Source organism: Psammomys obesus, unplaced genomic scaffold (assembly GCF_907164565.1).
Source record: "Psammomys obesus unplaced genomic scaffold, mPsaObe1.curated_primary_1811, whole genome shotgun sequence".
NCBI classification, from domain to species: domain Eukaryota; kingdom Metazoa; phylum Chordata; class Mammalia; order Rodentia; family Muridae; genus Psammomys; species Psammomys obesus.
In genome coordinates this window covers 8608042-8628348 of record NW_026596057.1, presented here as the reverse complement: position 1 = coordinate 8628348, position 20307 = coordinate 8608042, and the positions used below count along the sequence as shown (strand labels likewise).

Sequence of the window (20307 nt, the reverse complement as noted above, 5' to 3'; positions counted from 1 at the left end):
CCTTTTAAATAATAACTCTATTTCTATTTGATGGCAGAGTTGGAATTTAGTTTCAACACGGTGAAAGTTTGAGAAAACTGACTATTATTTTGTTTATCAATATTTGCTTAGTTCTAGCAGTGTATTTTCAGGCTTTCCCACCCAATTTTTAGACTTGTTTTGTGTGTATGAATGTTTTGTCCATGTATATGTACAGGTATCATGTGTGTATCTGGTACCCTGGAAGGTCAGAAGAGGGGGTTGGGTCCCCTAGAATTGGAGCAATAGACGGTTGTTAGACATCACATCGCTGCTGGGAATTGAACTGAAAAGTAACAAATGCTATTAATGGCCAAACCATCTCTCCAGCTCTCAGTTGCAGTTTCTTAAAAAAAAAAAAAATCAGAATAAATGCATTCTGTAATTGAAATTGTTTTTTTTTTGTGTGATTATAGCTTTGATTTGATGTTTTAAAATGTCTACCAAGGTGTAACTGATGAATAAAAATGATGTTTCTGTAAAATGACACATATGTAAAGTGTACAATGCGATGACTTCATGAGAACTATGTTGTTTAAACCATGCATCCTTACTTCTTCAGCTCCCTAACTCTCTGTCTTACCCAGTCATTGTATCTGCAGTATGACAAAACTTTTACAATTTTATGCATTCTTACAAGAATTTTTCGTAGTTGGAAATGACTTGGAATGCACAGGGTGTCTTACAGCAGCCAAGGCTGGCCGCGCATGCACACAGGACTTCCTCTTGCTTGAGGAAAGACTTTTCCCTTCTGTACTTCCCTCACAGTGGCTTTTTTCCCCCCTCCCGTGGTTCTGTTGGCTCTAAGCCTTCTCATTCCTTTTGTATGTTTGGCCCACTGCCATGATGACTGTCAGTGCTCAGCAGTGTTCCAAAGGAAAACTCCACCTCTTACACCCACGGGCTAATTACTATAAAACATGACATTGCATCGTTCATCCATCACTTGTGCATATCTGCTTTCCACAGCTCTCATCCCTCCAGAGAAAGAGTTCTAGCCTCATGGAGGACATTACTTTCAGACAGTCAAGTCCTCAAGGGGCACAGAGATTCAAGAAGCCATGGCTCTTGTGCATAGCTGCCCTGGTCCTGGTGCTGTTCTATACCACTGGTGCGCTGATCTTTACTTCACTCAAGGTAAGGTGGTAGTAGAACCTGCAGTTGCTAATTATATTATGTAAAGGTTATTTGTTGGCCTGATTGTTATCGTTGCCACTCAGTATTGCTAGAGGTAGTGGGAAGGAAGAGGTCTGAGAGTACAAGCAGTGTAAACAATTCAAGTCTTGTAATGACATGGTTCTTGAAACTCATCTGGATGTTTTGAGACAGAAGGCACCAAGAAAACACTAAATGTTCACTGTAGGCTTGAACTAGATAGGATTCATGTTTAAACCGAGCCTTTAACAGGTGTCTGTGGAGGCTCTTTTTGTCTTCCTAAGATTCCACTTGTATCTTCTCAATAGACAAAAAGAGAGAGAGAGAGAGAGAGAGAGAGAGAGAGAGAGAAAGAGACCTGAAACATGGTGCTTGTCTTTAGGTCATTGGAGACAAGCTGTGGTCTCATTGGAGGAAGAGACACAAAAAGATAATGGGAAACAGAAAAAAGTGACAGGAAGCAAATGCATGTTGAAGAGGAAGTGGTATTGAACTTGAAAAAAGAAAACCTGGATTCCAGTTCTAGGTTAGTCTCCCCATGTTGCACAAGCTTGAGAAAGTTGTGTGGTTGTTCTGATTCTAGTTTTTAGATCTGCAGCATGGTGACAGGGAAATGGATATGTTTATTTAGTGCCCTTCTAGCAATAATTACATTGCCCAACAATTTACCTGAGAGTAGGATAGGGCATGTAGTTCTAGTTTAAGAACTCTAAAGTGAGGACAATGACTTTGGGCTGGGGGTGACCATGGAAAGCTTCATGGAGGAAGAAGGAGCACATGTCTGTTTGGGAAGCCCCTGAAGGCTATTGGGAATTTCCCATTGAGTTGCAATCTAAATTGTGGGTCTAGATAGGACCTACACTGGGAATGTGACGGTTATCAGGACTTTCCCATTGAACTCTAATCTAAATTGTGGGTCTAGATGGGACATACACTGGGAATGTATATTAGTTAGGGTCTTTCTGAAGCGTTTTCTATTCCAGGACACGCAGGGCTATACAGAAACCCTGTTTCGAAAAACAAAAAATTAAAACAAAACCAAAAAGGAATTGACCATAGAGAAATTAAATAAGAGTTTATATAATTCAAGAGCTGTCCTATTTCTGGGTACATTAAAGACCCTAAGCCTTGGGAAGAGTAAAATGATGAATACCTGTGACACCTGTGTAAGAAAGGATTGTGGTGTGGGCACAGAAACATTTTTCTAAGGAGACCAACCAACAGTGTGCTGTTGATTCGAGGTCAGTTAATGGGACTTGCTAAAGGTTTAGGTAGGAGCCTATTCTGCAGTCTGTAACTGTGTAAATGGATGAGAGGCAGAGGAAGTTCTCATCCCCAACCTCGCCCTTCCAAAGAATGAACCAAGACATGAACTTTCTAAAGCAATAGATGTTGAGCAGAAGGAAAGGGACTATCAGCATTCTCAAGTGTTTAAAGGAGGAAGGGAGAGAATGGCATTAATTTCACATTGGAAATGCTTTTTCCTCCTGCACGCCATTGACTCTTGAATGAAATGGGCAGGGGAGGGAATGACTTTCTGAGTGACACCTCTTCCCACAATCAAACCTTGCTAATTCATAGTTTTTGAACATTGATTCCAGGTTATCCCTCAAAGGAACACACCCCTTTCTATGAAGGGTTCCCTTTCTAAAAATAACTAAGAGTTTCACAAACTTAGGGAAGTAAAAAGGTTTTCCTGACATGATGCTTGGCAGCCTGGTTGCTATGGAAAATCCACTGGCCTTCAGCATTAGCTTCAGAATTACACTTTCTTTATTAGCTAGCTACAAAGGAATGTCTTGAGCAGAGAGAGCTGAGTGGCTAGCAGGTGGCAGGTCATTATGAGGGGGTCACTTCCACCGTTCTCACACTTAGGAGCTTAGAAGATTTTCTTTTTTTTTCTCCACTCCAGTTTTTCTTGCACATTCCCATTTTAAAAAAAAGTCTCTTACAGTTAAAAGATGGGAACCTTGGCTCCTTTCATATCAGCAGAAACTTTCCTGTGAGAACTTTTTTTCTCCTTCTCTTCTAGAAGACACTAGTTAATAGAATAGGCTCAGAGCTCAAGGAGTTTGGCCAACCCCTCCATGAGAGTAGTTCACAGAAGTTCTCTCTGAAGGATCCAAATATGCAGGAAAGTCCCTTTCTTCAGTGAAATGAAGGATATTATTCCAGAAGGGAAAATGGCATTTGTACAACTCAGCTTGCAAACAGACAGAGTGTTTGTTTTTTTTTGTTTGTTTGTTTGTTTTTAACAGAGATAGTTAGGGTTAGTCTAAAGTCTTTTTTTTTTTTTTGTCATTTTGAGACAAACCAAGTAAATCTAGGCTTAAACCAAAGTGAGGTTAGAAGGTAACTGATCTTATAAATAAAAGCAAGCAAAACTAAAGTAAACAGAAAGCCTTGTGTGTACCTTTTTGTAACATCACCAGAATTATAAATAGAAACTGCCCCAGTAAGTGGTGGGGGTGAGTGAGAGTTTTGAATAAGACAGTCTGGTTTTTGGATCCCAGCCTCGCCTCTTATCAGCCATATGACCTTGGGCTGGTTGCTTCATCACCGTGTCCTCATTTCCTCATCTGCAGAAGGAACATGCTGGTTCTTACAGAGATGCCTCAAGGAATAATGAGGCAGTCCTGTGCCTGACTCATGGTAGGCTCTAGAGAGGTGGCAAGGATTAGTATTCATAACATGGTTGGATATAAGGTTACAATGAAAACAAACAAGGTCATTTAAAAGGTGTATTGCTTGTCTAACCTTATCCCTTCCTCAGTAAAAGACCACACCTCTCAACCAAACTGATGAATTTTCAATTAGAGTTTTACTTATGACAATACTTAAAAGATGAGCTAGGTTGTGTTTTCTAACTCCAAATAGATATTAAAGGAGCTTTCAATACTCTTTCTTCATGTTTGTCTCTGACAGCTCATTTTTCTGTAGATAGAGATTTTCTGTGTACTCTTTACACATGGGAATAGCTGGAACAAAATCCATGACATTTATATTTAGATGCCTACTTAATTGCTTTATATGCATGATTATGTCATTCTAGTTAGATTACAAACTTCTTGAGAAGCAACAATTACAGCAAATTTGTCTCTCTTGCTTACAGTGCTAGTATAATGTTTGGAATATCAGTACTTAAATTGCTTGTTTACTTATTTTTTATAACCAGAATCATTATCAAAACAGCTGATATTTACTGAGCAGATTCAGATAGGAAGTCTAAAGAAGCCCTCCCAAGGGTCAACACAGTTAAGTCAAACAATAGGCTCAGTGAACCCTGCTATTATGCCCTGATTAATAGATCAGGAACTTTGAGTTCTGGGAGTCTCTCTGTAAGCCTATTAGTCATTGTTCTGAATTGGATTTGGGCATCTCTTCTAAGAAAAACCAAAATGCAGATGAAATAATTGCAAGAGTAAAACCAATTTCAGGAAATCCAGTGCCTTTTAATTTTCTTAATTTTAGTTTAACATTTTATAATACAGCAATTTGAAGTTTATATTTAAATTGATCTTCATTTCTGCCTTTGACTATAACAATTGAAAATTATCTTTTTGGACTTGATGTTCACATATAATGTCATGTCTGAAAGCAACGAGGAGTCTGGTCATCACATGTTTAGCTGCCTACTTGATATCTAATAAGCATTACAAATGAACATGTTCAAAACTCATGATCATTCTCTTCTTAATTTATTTCTCTTAGTTTTGCCCATTTTGGCAATTAACTTTATTTTTCCAGTAACTGCAGTCCCAAATCTTGAGAGTCATCTTTGCTTCTTACCATTGTCTTACGCTAGATTCACGTCAGGAATGCTAGTTATTTCTTGCTTCCTTTTAAACGTAGTCTAGCTTGAGCTAAAACCCACAGCTTTCCTGTTCCAGCCTCCCGAGTGCTACTAGGATAGACACGCATCACTATTTCAGACCAACAGCTTCTTTCCCTTCCGCCAGCACCTTGGTCAGAGGCACTGTGAGGTCCTGTTTACAACACTCCAATTCATGCTTAACTGATTTCGTCTTTCCTTCTGTTTAGTTTCTTTCTAGCACAATAGAAAGAAATTTGTGAGAAGCCTGGAAAAATCCTTTAAAAGGAAAATATAGCAGTCTCTCTCTCTCTCTTTTTTTTTTTTTTTTTTTTTTTTTTTTTTTTTTTTTTTTTTTTTTTACGTTTTTTTGGGCACTTTGCTTCAAGGAAACCAACAAAGTTTGAGTACCAAAACCTTTGGTGGTTATGCCTTATTTTCCTCTCAAGCATTTAGCAGCATTTAAGTATTTGTATTTGTGAATTAGCCATAACTAATGTCATTTTTCGGCATGTAAGTTGCGCAGACATTTGATATGACTGTATCTGATTCTGAGGGCATCTTAGGTATTACATATGGCATGTGATCTTCTAAATATTAAATATCTCTAGAGCCAGTTTATTGCCATTTTAAGTAAAGAGAAATATAAGTAGGAGTTCCATTGCTTTCTTCCCATGTGCAACAGATAATCTGGGGAAACTAAAGGGCTATAGAGACTGCTGTTTGCAGTAAACTAGAGAGGACGAACATAGCCCCAGTACTTGCTTTGTGAGTCAGTTAAATGAACAGAATGAGACAACGAGACACCAAAGTCCTGGATGAAAGACCCAAAAAGAAATCTGCTAGCTTTCTTCTCATTATCAAATCTATTATTCACTGATACCATTTAAAAAATTAAGTTAATAGTGTCCATCACTCTATTCAGGCTTTTCTTTGTCTCCTTATACAGCTAAACTCTGCTGTATAGATTAAAAACAAACAAACAAACAAACAAACAAACAACTCTGCTGACAGATAAAACCTCTATCCTCACCTCTATACCTCCCTTTCTTCTTCCTATTTTTCCTAAATTCTAATGTCAAATCAACTGTATGTCACATGTAAAGGACTGTGCCAGTCATCCATAGAGGGAAGCAAAGAAATAAGAAGTAAGGGCAGGTGTGGTTTTTTGGTGGTGTTGTGTTTCTTTATTTGTTTGTTTATGTTGGCTTTGGAAAGTAGTTTGCTTTAGAAACTTTAAGCTTTGCCATCATTCTGACTGGTTCTTCTTTTCCTTCTACAGCTAACTGCCAAGGATTCCTGCATGGTTAAGTTTGGTGAGTAACCCATCTTTCATAGTTTATTTTCATTTTCCTTAGTTTCTGATGCAAGAAGGCAGTTGCTGATGCCCTGAAGAAGACTGTACCTCCTTTCGCCTATGTTCAATTATTCTTTATTACAATCACTCATCCTGTATTGCTTCCAGAGCAGAGCCAGACCAACAAGCCCACATGTGGTGACCCTCTTGGCAAACTTAAACATCCCACTAAAAAAACTTGTGGCTGTGCATACTGCAATCAGCCTTTATTGGTGGTTTATTAAGGATGCTTTTCAGATTCCTACAACCTTTTCTCAAAGTCCTTGTTATAATGTCCAGTAGAGTGTCTGGGAGCCATGACTGCTGTTAGTAAGTTCACAGAGGAGGAGTGGAGAGTTAGAGGAAGAAGCACTTCCTCTTTGCTTCTGAGTCACTTTTCTTTATAGTCATCTGATACTTGCTCAGAAAACATGAAAAACAGTGCTGCTGACCATTTTAGGTTTCATTTCATTTCATTTCATTTCATTTAAGAAGACAGCCTGACAAAAAGCAACTGGGGAGAAAAAGAATTTATTTTATCTCACAAGTGCAAATGATGGTTTGTCATTGTGACAAAATCAGAGCAGCCGGAGCTGGACAAGCATCTATTCACATCCACAGTCAAGAGCAGAGAGAAATGAAACAGATACTTGTTTACTTGCTTGCTTTCTAATGCTAAGTTCCACTTCTCTACTTTTCATAGTTCAGGATATCTTGCCCAGGGAATGAAACCAACCATAGTAGGATGGATATTTTTTATATTTTATTTTAATTTTTATTAATTACAGTTTATTCACTTTGTATCCCACCTGTAGCTACCTCCCTCTTTCCCTCCCAATCCCTCCCTTTCTCCCTCTGCTCCACCCTTGCCCCTCCCCAAGTCCACTGATAAAGGAGGTCCTCCTCCCCTTCCATCTGACCCTAGCCTATCAGGTCTTATCAGGACTGGTTGCATTGTCTTCCTCTGTGACCTGGTAAGGCTGCACCCCTTCCTCCCTGAGGGGGAGGTGATCAAAGAGCAGGCCAATCAGTTCATGTCAGACAGTCTTCACATCTATCAACTTGATTAAGACAATCCTCTGTAAGACCCATTCAACACAGACAGTTCTCACTTAGGCTCTCTTCCCAGACAATTCTCTGTTGTGCCAAGTTCACAAGTAATGCCAACCAGCACATCAAGTCTCAGGATATTTCTTAGAGCATGTGCAAAAACATCAAGTGTATACATTTTCAAAATGCTTTTACGGCCACACACACATGTTCATTTAAGAGTAGACAATTTCTATAATTCAGTTCTTCACTCTTCTATCTTTTGCTCCAGTTTTTCAAGATACCTTGGCTCTCAGAGGTTAGAACCTTTTTGGCATATGTCCCTGGCTTTGTGTTTTGTTTTGCTAGTGAAAAAAATAGAACATATAATATGTTTGAAATTCTTCTTGATATGCTTTAAAAAAATGATGCTAAGGTAATCTTTAAAAAGTCCCATAACTGAGTTAAATAGGAAAAAAAAATCATTATACTTGTTCCTGGAGACCTGCCTACTGCATGCGAGTGAGGAGACATGCAGAGCTCACGGAGGTGCAGCGGGGCTTTGTTTTTACGTTACTGATCAGTGCTCCAGTATCTATCTCTGAGTCTTGTACTACTTATATATAAACAAGCATCCAAGTCAGTGTTACCTGTACTAGGCTTTGTCCTATGTAACTAAAATTATGAGGAATAACAGAAAAGGTCAGAGAAGAACTTTGAACCAGTAAAAGCACCTCCTGGGGCACTGAAGCTACATAGTTCTACTAAACTGCTAACATTAGGGAAACATTTAAGTGCAGTACATAGGAAAGGGAATGACTAAATTTGGACACATTACCCACCTCCCATCTTCCCAAAGATAGTTATATTTAATTAAATAAATTTAAAGTTATCAATGTATCTGTAGGTATTTGGAAGTAAGCTAGATAATGATATGTGAAGTTGAAAGTGGTATGAAGAACCATATTTTAGACACAAAGCATCAAATTCAGAAACACAGACCTGTCAATCAGTTTAGAGATCTTTACCTAAGATGCTGAGGTAGGAGGATCACTCGAATGCAGCAATTTGAGCCCACACTGGGCAGGAAAAGTTTGTTGAGCCCACACAATTCTAGGAATTTATTTAGGAGATAGGAATACAGTAATTGGACAAATGGAGAATACTTATTATCAAAGATGTCTTATTCAGGTGGATGTAAGACAATAGAAAAATGGCCAAATTAATTTATATTATTATGCTTCTTGCTAACACCATCAGTGAGGAAAATTATAACAGGATAGAGCAAGGGAGTCACAGGAGAGCAATGTTGAGTGTAGGTTGATTAGGGAACATGCCATTGGTAAAGAAAAATATGGGGATGTTCTGAGTAGTCTTTTTTTTTTTCTAGTCTTATTGTGTGATTCCTTTCTCCCTCCTCCCTTCTTTATTCATAATACCCGAGAAGTACAGATTTATTGTGATCTGCAATTTTTCTAAAACAGAGATGGTTGGTTCTCGCAAGATATTGAAAATGCAGTCTAAGAAAACTAGAATAGACCAGGAAAAAAATCTACCTGTAGGAAGTAAAGAATATACTACAACCAGGTAGAAGATAAAATAATAATATAAACATGATTTCATTTTTTTCTCTCCCTTTTCAATTTCTTGTAGATCTATTACCCCCAAAATGGCATATGACATCTCGTAAACCTTTTTGTGTGAATATGACATCTGATGGGATGCTGAAGATACTTCACAGTGGCATGTATTTAATCTACGGCCAAGTGACTCCTGTTGCTGAAGAATACATAACATACCATGTACCCTTTATAGTACAGATTGTTAAACAAAAAGATATTGTTTTACAAACTGCAAAAGATGAAAATGATGACTTTCAAATCTTAACGCTAGTAGGGGTTCATGAACTGAAAGCTGGAGATACCATCTATTTGAAGTTCAACAGCAACGACCATGTTGAGAAAAATAAAACATACTGGGGGATCAGTTTAATGCCAGATCTATCATTCACTTCTTAGAATTTTAGTTTGGTCTCCTCATCTTCTTCAGTGTATCTAGAGATGCTGGGGGGTGGGTTGGAGGGGGCTGATTGTTAGAAATGCACACAGTTTGTGAGGGCTTACAAATCAACACAAACAGAACCTTTTGACATGTAAGACTTTAACCCTCCTATCTGTCTGAAGAAGACTCAGCGATGGGGCCAAATGTTTAATGTTGGGTCTGCAAATATACTTGCATAATCCATGATGAAATGAGTATGGGCCGCAGAGGACAGAAACTCTTCCAAAAAATGTCTAACCCTTGAATCCCTGGGTGGAAAATGAGGTCCTATTTCCATGGGAGTCTTACTTGGTTTGTAAAAAGGGTGTAGGGTAATAGCTTGGCCTCTTTTTCCATCATCATTTCCTTGAGCTGTTTTAGCTTGATCTTTTCATACCCTCACCTTCTGAGTGCCTCCTAATGAAAAGTTGTCAGACTGGTAGGGTGGCCAAGATATGCCAACAGCACTCTTCTTTAGATGTGGTATTTTTAAAAGACAGAGAACACTATGAAACCTATGGGGACCGAGGTACATATGGCATGAAATGAAATTTCTCTGGGGTTTTTCTTGATTTCATCATTCTCAGGACACAGGTTCATTTTGAACTTTCACCCAAGCTGTTTTTGTATGTATGTATGTATAAACACTGAAAATAGTAAAATGAGAATTTGCACTAGTAGTCATTAGATTTAACCCCAGAAATTGGCACTTCTCTGGCTGTATAATGTAATGATTGCACATTTTTACTTGGTGTTTCCTAATTGGCAAATAGGTCAGTTTTTCTATAACAATAACTCTATGATATTAATGGGACAGATATTTTTGGAAAAAAAATTGAACAGTGAGAACACGGATAGATGGATAATGAAACTCTTACTTCAACTCAGAAATAAAATGAATTACATGAGTGGGGTTTTCATTTTGCAGTCCATATGCCCTCTGCTTTGAAACTGGTAGCTCTATTATCTCATTACACATCTCTAAAATAGAATAAATTCAACTTTAAAATGGACGCATCAGCTTTACCCTAACGTGGCCAGAATGAAGCTGCATGAAAGTCCTTCTGTACCAGCGGACATTTTCCTTTTCTTGCCTGAGCAAGAAAATCCAGAATCTTGTTGGAACAGCTCATCTCGCTCAAGCATGCTAACTTCTCAAAGTAATAGAGAATATCCGTGTTCAAATTTTGGACTCTGTTACATTTAGCCAGCTTTCAAGTTCTTGTTGAAACATATTTTAAACCGATTTACAATATTTATGGGCATTTGTGAAAAGCTATATTATTTTATATAAAGTTAATTTAAAATATTTTTATTGTATGTAACAAAAATTCTTCTATGGGCTAAGCTATTTCTTCTTATTTCTTTTTATTAGTAGTTGCTGAATTGCTGTAGGGTACAAAGACTCTTCTGTTTGTATATCTTCTCAGGAAATTAAAATTATGTCATATGTATTTATAGAATCCTGTTAGTGTTGATATCTGTTGTGTTGTAAGTAGCACTGTGCTGGCATGGGCTAACACTACTTTATAAGAACTGATTGTTTAATTTTTAGTAATTGGACAGTCTGGGAAATTTTATACCATGGATGTTAACTACAAACCAGAGCATTTCTTTTGGAAAACTGGTTCATTAGGACACCACTCTTTGTGAAAGTTTTCTCTCTCTCTCTCTGTGTGTGTGTGTGTGTGTGTGTGTGTGTGTGTGTGTGTGTGTGTGGTGTTTGGATGTTGTATGTGATTGTGTAGGTAGATGTATGTATATGTTGTATGTATATGTTGTGGGAAAACCTGTGCATGTATGCATTTGCTTGTGGGTGGTACACTGAGTGTCTTCCTTAATTGTTCTTCACCTTAATCTTTTAAGCATGGTCTCTCACTGAACATAGAACTCATCTATTTGGCTTGGCTGGTCCACCATTTGGTTCTAGTGATCTACCTATGGCTTCTTTACCTTACTACTCACAGTTCTTGTGTTACAGGTGTGTGCCACTATGGCTGACTATTACATGGAGTTTGGGGATCTAAACTCAAGTCCTTATACTTCGTAGCAAGCATGATTTTATCCATGGAGCTTTTTTTGTGAAACTTAATGATGCCATTCTGTCATTGCCTCATTCTTGGGACAATCAAGGCAGAGAAGACAAAATGATATTGCCACACTAACAGTCAACAGCCAACATAATTGTAAGGCTTTTTTTTTTTTTTTTGACCAGTAGAGTTTTCTGTACTTCTGACAGAGGGAAAGCTTCCAACATATAGCATCTGAATTTCTCCCAATGTTATTGTTTCAGCCTTTGTTGTCAATATATATTCAGTCCCCTTTCTGTATTTTAAATCTACAATAAAATATATATTTATAACTGTTCTGCAATTGATTTTTCTTTTGCTTATAGTCAAATTAGTGATTTAAAGAGCACAAAATTACATCAGAGAAATTCTTGCCCACACAGACACATCTTGGCAAGTGTTACAACTTGCAAAAGTGAGAGCTGGGTGCAGTTTGTGTTGGCTGCAGACACTTCCATTGCTGATGAGTCAGGCAGTTCCACTGTCTGACTTCTACCCTTTTTCAACTACTCCTCCCTGCCCAGACTCACCCATCTAAGACAGAGCTCACACTAATATCTTTTTGTCTTCCTTCCACTTTCCCTCATCCAAGCTGTAACAAGTATTACAGTGCTGCAGATGAGCATCTGCTTCTGTAGATAGCAGTTAGTTGAGACATGATGCCACTTCATGCTCTGTTCTAACAAAGCAAATTTCTCAGGCGAAATGTATACCTTAGAGATGATTTGTTTGTTTATTTGGTTTTCTTTCCCAATCAGACAGTTTCACTGAGGGGAGTCATTTTTGTTTATTAGATAGGCAAAGCACAAATATAACGGATAGGTCAGCAGTCTGAGGATTCTTCTCAAGTAGAAACAGACACTGCTTGAGCTGAAAGAATGCAGGTATAGTCTAGTATTAACTTACAACCTCATTGACTATAACTCTCTTGTGAGTCCTACATTTGTTCACAGTAGAGGTGATTTGCCTCTATGGAGCAGGGGTTATGCTGTCCCACTTCAATGCAAAAAGACCTTCCACTCTCTGCAAATCAGCAGTTGACCATTCTCTTCCTAACAGACTTCCTGGGTGGGGTCAAATTATAGATTTCTTTGCTGTGGGACAGGCTCCACTTCTTTGCATAGCCCAATTTCAAGAAATTCATTTCAAAGCTCTCTAGGAAGTACCGTGAAGCCTCCTTACTAGGCTTGTGTTTGGAAAGTTCTGTTGCTCCTTTCCTTTCTGCAGAAGTAGTCATGAATGTCTTGTAGCTCAGCCTAGAGGGCTGTGATGCTACCATCAGTCTCTGCTTTTCTTCCCTTTTGGCCTCATTCTACATCCTCCTTGATCTAACTAAAGTTTCTAATGTACAGGCAGAAGGAGAGCCTCTTTCTGACTCCTTCATGTTGGAGAGGAAGGGATTTTCTTGGTGTCACTCTTGTATCTAGGGACCAGATCATTTTGTACCAGTTAAAGCTGACTCACTGAGTCCTACCACAGTTTTACTCTTACATGTTTAAAGACATATAGAGACTCATAATAAATTCAGAAATTTTAAATGATGGCTCCAACCAACCATCATAGAGTCAGTATAAATTAAAAGCCAGAGAGAAAAAGAGTATTGATCAATAAAGTTGGACATAACAATATTATCAAAGAAACAGAAAACATTACTTTTAGTTTCTTGATAGTGACAGGAAATTAGAGAAGCCTTCTTATCTGTGTCTTTAAGTACACTGTTTTATTAGAAGAAATATTTTTTCTAGACCTGACATGAAGCAGATGATACCGTGTTCACAGTGAATGTCCTAACCAGCAAGATACAGAATCCTTCCATTATCCCAGTTAAACCCATTTGTTTATTCTTTCTGACACCAGTCAACAAATATACAAGATTCAAATAAGTTGCGCCCAAGACCCAGAACTATTGTAGTATCTGTAAAAACACAATATAAAGGGTTTCTCATATGCCCCTAAAATCTTTGGAAATGTTTGGCAACAGAAAAATGAAAATTTAATGAAGAAGGTACATTATATATATTAGATTAAAGCAACTTCTTCATCTTTTAGGTACCACAATCAGCATGGACATCTTCAACTTCAAGGTGCAGGAAAAAATTGTTTCTACTCTGTTCTTTTGCAATCCAGGGCCACTGTAGAGATGGTATCACTCTCTCTCAGAGCTTCAAAAACCATTTTCACTCAAGCACATCTCTTCCAGGTCTAAATCACCGGGCTGATTAGTTTCCCAGAGAAAAAGACAGAAAGAGCTTTGTAACCATTTCTCCTTGTCTTTGTGTTATGCTTCTTGGCTCACTGGTTGGTCTCCAAAAGGAATTTGATAATCTAAAGTCCAAGGTTTAGTGGTGTCTGCTTCAGAGTCCCTGTTGTCTGTGTAATGAACCAATAAGGGGCTCATAACTTTGAGTGCTAGGCTAGCATAGCATTTCTTGTGCACCATGAATAAAAAAGGCCCTCAGCTCTCTTTGATTGCTGTCCCCCACCCTATCTCCTATTGTTCTTAAATAGCCTTCCCTCCTGGCAACAAAAACTAGTCTCAGAAACATAGTTAATGTAATTAAGGAGAGGAAACTTGTAGGCCTTTTATACTAAAGGGAAGTGGCCTAATGGCCTACCTTTCCTTATTACTCAAACAACAAAATCCTCTTTTAAACTGGCTGGGCCAGTTGCCCAGTTGCCTATTTGGCTTTTGAGTCAAAGCCCAATGACTCATTCAGTGACCAGCAACAGAGCTTTTCAGAGTGAGCTCAAGATTCTGCATCATATTCATCCAGGATGATTGAAAACAGCAGGTGATCCCTCAGCTGCACCTACTTCTACAGAAAAAGGCTGCTAGAAGTGAGGCCTGGGAACCAGTTTTCACAGCACTGACAGATTATATTTATTAAAACTACATTTGAAAGACCACTTCTTTACAAGCACAGCATTGACTCTTGGCTGAATATTTCCATTTTTCTTTTTTCCTCAAAGTCAACGCTTCTAAACAAATAAGCAAAATAAATACAAAACTCAAAGTTGGCCATGTTCATTCATGAGCCTTCATAACCCACCTCTCATCACAAAAACAAATGGCCTTTATCCTTTGTGAGGGGTGGGTCCAATGGGTCCTTTGGAGGTTGGGTCCTCTAGTGTTCACAGTGTAGTGCTAACTTACATGTAATTAAGGAGAGGAAACTTGTAGGCTCTCTTATGCTAAAGGGAAGTGGCCTAATGGCCTACCTTTCCTTATTACTCAAACAACAAAATCCTCTTTTAAACTGGCTGGGCCAGTTGCCCAGTTGCCCATTTCGCCTTTGAGTCAAAGCCCAATGACTCATTCAAGTGCTAACTTAAATATTGGCAAATTAAAGCATTTGAGCCTTGCCATAGTCAATAATAGCACATTACCTAAATGTAATCTGTTAACCCCAAAATACTCTTTTGAACTCTGCAATGTTCCCTCCTACTTCAGATTTACAAATACAACTCACATGGAAGAAAAACAGACACCATAACTCATACTCAAATTGGGTCTCTTAATGCTGGACACACAAACTCTTCATTGCCCTTTGACTTTTGTCTTTTACCCATCTAGCTGGTTAGGAAATCACATACTTGCATATTTCCACCTCTCTTCTCTCTCTTTCCCTTTCCCTCCTTCCTTCCCTCCTTTTAAATAGAATATTATCTCTTTTATATGCCCAAATGATTATTTGAATAACTTCATAACTAATTTTGTAGTTACCCAAACCTACTACTTATGTTAAGATTCATGTAATAGGAGAGTTAACCTGAAAAATCACAGAAGTACAGAGCTAATGAACATCTTATACAAAGCCAGTTAAACCATCCTCTTCTCCACTAGTTTCTTGTATGCTGCAAGTACTTCAACCTAATCAAGCACTTTAAAGAGTCAACATTAGGATTCATGTATGAGTAAAAATATGTCGTTTGTCTTTCTGTGTCTGGGTTACCTCAGTATAATGTTTTTTAGTTACAGTCATTAACTTGTAAGTTTTATATTTCTTTATACCTGAATAAAATTTCATTGTGTGTAGATAACATAAAGATCTTAAGGGAGGGGGACATCAAGAACACATGTGGATAGAGGAATGATGGGAAGGGAGATTTAAGTAGAAATACGGATGGGAGGATAGAGTATGATATTTTAAAAAGCCCCACAGAAACCTATTATATTATAATATATTTCATATAAAACAATATAATTTGATTACTCTATCCTACACAGGGACAGTGCTCCTCCCATAATCCTTAAGTTGCCAAATAAGACATTCAACCCCAGGTGTGGTATATCTCCCCTCAAGTTGTTCAAAGGTGTCCCATAAACTGCCAAACAATATAGGCTATTGCCAGTACCCTTGATCACTCAGAGTTTGATGGTTGGTTCTTATTACCGAAGACACCACTCACCTTAGTCATAGGGCATGGGAAAATGAAGCTGATACTGACTGAGAGATTTTCTTCCTGCTAGATAACTTTCATAGTACTAGAAGCTGCTATACCAGCTGCTAGGGTGTGGGAGAGTTATCAATAGTCTTTACCAGCTGTGAACTTTGTTAATTACAGTAATGATCAACATGGTACAATATGACCATGGGTCAAATAATGGCATAAATGTTACGGGGGTAACCGACTGCTTTCTGGTTGGACTTAAGGCCCACTCCACAGAAAAAAAATATATGCCTAATACTATAATTCTGGACAAGAATTCATGATTTGGGAACAAAAGGCCCCAGTTAAGTCTACTACTAATATTTTGCTAAATGGATTTAGTATTAAACTATTCTATAAATTCATGTCTCTAGATTTTCAGATTAACGAAGCTTTCAGGACTCATTAAAGAAGCTGCTTTGTTTAATGGACAGCAGTTAATGAAGAAACTCTACAAATGGTTAAAGTGCAGAGAACAAGTCCCCTTACAGTGCTCAGCCATAAATGGGAAATAAATTCTCTTCCCTCAAGGCTCAGGGGGCATTGTGGAAGAAGAGGCAGAAAGATTGTAAGATTTAGAAGTTGAGTAGAACCTGGTTGAAATACTGCCTTCTGAACATTATAGGAACTTTTCTAAATTCATAGCAGCTTCATTTGGCTACACAAGACCAGTACAAGATCAAGCCAATAAACATTCCAGGATGGACAAGGTAGGGACTCAAAAGCAGTTGATGACTACCTTGGGAAGGAGAGTCAGTTTTCCTTGTGGGCATGGTCCTTGGTAGAGCCACCATGCTTCAGTGGATGACTCCACACCCATGAACATATGGGGAATCATAAAATGTGCTCCATTTAAAAAAAAAAGGGAGGGGGGAATAATAGGACATACAGTTGGAGGGGGGTTAAGGTGTGGGGAAGTAGTTTTGGGAGGAGTTAGGAGAAGGAGTATGGAAGGCACTGAAAAAAAGTAGAATGAAAAGATAATTAATCTAAAATCTCTCACTTAAAAATGAGAAAAAAAAAACTTGACACACACCGTTGAAAGACCAAAGAATTAAAAATTAATTTTTTAAGTTATTGGTTTTAAGTTTAAAGCACAAGCCTGAACAAAGTCTAGACATGTCCAGACATTTGTGGGGAAGAACCAGCCGTACTGCATTCTTTCTTGTCCACTAGAGATTCAGTTGCTAGGAATCAGACCCCTCTCCCCTAGGACAGCCAAACAAGGGAAGCCAGACCATTAATGGTTTGGGGGCCTTCCTATAGCAAATCAGTTCAAAATACAATATCCCCCTTTGTGTTTCGACCAATAGACGCTTGCCAGGCAGGAATTCCCTGTTTTGGGCACGCTGGGAGCGACCGGACTCTTTCAATCACCCTGCTAATCTGAGTAGGAGGCTCTCAGCTCTCAACCATGGTGGTAAGGGTGTGTGAGCCCAGGTTATAGCTTGTAATAAAAAAGATCCTCATCTGGTTTGCAACAAGCTCGACTCTTGGTGGTCTTTTGGGGTCTTTCGAATCTGGCACAACAGTGATAAACTTACGGCTTTTCAGATTTATAGCCAACACATGAAAGAACTTAAGGTAGAGGAATTTTTAAAAGTTCATAAGATAGGACAACTTTAAAGCTATAGGAAATTGCCTACAGAACCAATTATCTGAGGCTAAAGCACATGCATCTAACTACTGTTATACAATGTATGCTTGTATGTTCTATGTAAGGTGCCCAGTCTCAGGAGCTCACTGCCTAAGGTGAGCCTTAGTACCATGTTAGTATGGCTAATTAGCTAATTAGCTCCATCAGGTCATTCTAAACTTGAAGTCAGCTAAAGAACTCAGTTCTCTTTGTTTCACTTATATGTAATCATGATATTTATTCTAGATACAGGGATTTAACTTCATGCTAACTCAGTCTGAAACTGGTGGTCAGGTACTCTTAGCCAAAGTATGCTTAGAAGTATCATTTCCAATTGTTTGGTTTTCTTTCTTGGCATTCTCCTCTGCTGCGATTGGAGAGAGAATCCACATGCTAGCTTGGCATTTTGAAGGATCAGGATGAGCTTGATATGTGGAGGTGACAGCACTACCAGATCCAAATGCTATCCTGGAAAAACATTGGTTCTCATCCTTCCTTTCATCTTTCCTTCAAGTGGAATCACAGTGATTGGTACTTCCCAAGAAAGGCTTTGCTGCTGCAATCCCAAAGCATTAGGCAAATGAGGTTACTGGTGATTCTCTTTCCAGAGTCTTTGTTAATGGATCTTCTCTCTCATTTTTCCACTTCTGCTTTCACCATGAAAATAGAGAAGTTAATCGAAAAGATGGGAGGAAAGGAAAAACCTTTGCATAAATTCTTGTTCTTTTGAACGTCTAGGAAAACCAGAGCTCTATTAGGAAATGCAGTTTCCTCTTTTATTCCTATTAGTTTGTGCTTTACAGCTTTTGATGAATCCAGGTCTCTCAGCATTGGTATACCAACTCAGAGTATTCCTTTCTCATACAATAACCCTCTCTTGTGTGATGAGTGATAAGAATCACTCAGCCCTTTCTCTCCATACTGAGAATCACACTTGTAATAAAGTAAAACTGACAGAAGAGAGGCCAAGAAGTCAGTGATATGCCTTTGTCTTTTATTAACCATGCTAGGATAATGTCCCTCAATTTTGGCATTGATCTTCATAGAAATGAATATTATATTTTTTTAATGAACAAAAAAAAAGAAATTTATTTTTTATAGTTCTAGGAGTGAGCAAATCTAGATCATGACACTATTTGACTCAATGTCTTGTGAAGATGTTTCCTGGATGGTCATTTTTTTCTGTATCCCTCATGTGATAAAAGTGGTAAGCTACTCTTCTGGGCCTTTTAAAAATGTATATTTTTTGAAACTAAAATATAATCATAAAATATTCCTTCTTCCCTTTCCTCCCTCCAGTTCCATCCATGTATTCAATCTTTCCTCTTTTTTTTTTTTCAAATTCATGGCCTATTTTTCTTTAGTTGTTGACATGTATACAAACATATGTTTTCCTAAATATATAAATACAACCTTCTTAGCCTATATCTTGTATGTATATGCTTTAGAGCTGACTACTTAGTATTGGGAAACCAACTGGAAGGTTCTTCGATAGGGAAGACTATTTTTTTTTTTTACATTCAGAAATTTAATAATATCCAGGTAATAAAAAGCCTATAGGATGTCTAGCAAAGTTGGTAGAATACTTGCCTAGTGTATACAAGGCCCTGGGTTCAATCTTTAGCACCATATAAACTAGATATGGTGGTACAGGTCTGCAATCCCTTAATCTCAGCATTTTAGAATTCAAGGTCACCCTGCACTACATAGCAATTTCAAGGCCAACATAGGATACATGAGACCCTTTCTTTTAAAAGAAAAGAATGGTAAGGGTGGGATGAGGGAAGCCCAGAGAACCAAGGAGGCTGCTGGTTTAATTTATGGGCAGTTCCATGCTAAGCATGTTCACAAATTTTTTTTTTGAATTTTATTTTTTTCTTATCAGTTACATTTTATTAACTCTGTATCCCAGCCATGTCCTGATCCCTCATTCCCTCCCAGTCCCTCCCTCCCTCCCTCATCTCCACCGTGCCCCTTGCCACGTCCACTGATAGGGGGGACCTCCTCCCCATTCATCTGATCCTGTTTTATCAGGTATCTTCAGGACTGGCTGCAAAGCTCTTCTCTGTGGCCTAACAGGACTGCTCCTCCCTTGGGGGGTGGGGAGGCCAAAGAGCCAGTCATTGAGTTCCTGTTAGAAATAGAAGACTGGTTTTTCATTTCTTGGTTGCCTATAGTTTTTCTCTCTTTCTTTCTTTCTTTCTTTCTTTCTTTCTTTCTTTCTTTCTTTCTTTCTTTCTTTTTTTTTTTTTTTGTGGTTGAAATCCTGGGCCTCTTTGTAGCAGCATTAATTCTATTCACAAATTTTCATTTTCATAATAGGGTAACCTATTCTAGTTTCCTTTCTGTTGCTGCAACAAAACACCCTGACCAAAGCAACTCAGGGGAGAGAAGGGCTTATTCAGCCACAGTCCTTTATTTGGGGGGAAGACAAGGCAGGGACTCTAGGAGCTAGTTACATCATTCACATGGTTAAGTGCAGAGAGACACATGCTACCTGCTTGCTTCCAGACAACCTCTTCTGCTCTTACTCTTACAGTTTTAGACCCTCTGCTGGTAGAACAATCCTCCCAATAGTGGTCAGGTTAATTAACAATCTAGACAACTCCCCACAGACACACTTTGTAGGCTAATCTGATCTACGTAATCCCTATTGAGATTCCTTTTTCAGGTTGTGTCAGTTGACAGTTAAAGCTAATCGGTATACTGAAGTGGAAGTTTCTGGTCTCTTTGAAGACTCAGTTGTGTCATGTGATATTTTGCTGGAAGCTATCTTAGAGAG

The 20307-nt window shown here is 38.4% G+C and overlaps 1 protein-coding gene across 1 annotated transcript; it reads left to right on the top strand.

The window, feature by feature from the left end:
* The first annotated feature begins 980 nt into the window (after positions 1-980).
* On the top strand, positions 981-9418 carry Tnfsf18 (TNF superfamily member 18). Its single transcript, XM_055624600.1, has 3 exons — positions 981-1155; positions 6267-6300; positions 9003-9418. Exons 1-3 carry the CDS (start codon positions 1021-1023, stop codon positions 9365-9367), a joined length of 534 nt encoding a protein of 177 aa, XP_055480575.1. The 5' UTR covers positions 981-1020; the 3' UTR covers positions 9368-9418.
* The last annotated feature ends 10889 nt before the right edge of the window (positions 9419-20307 follow it).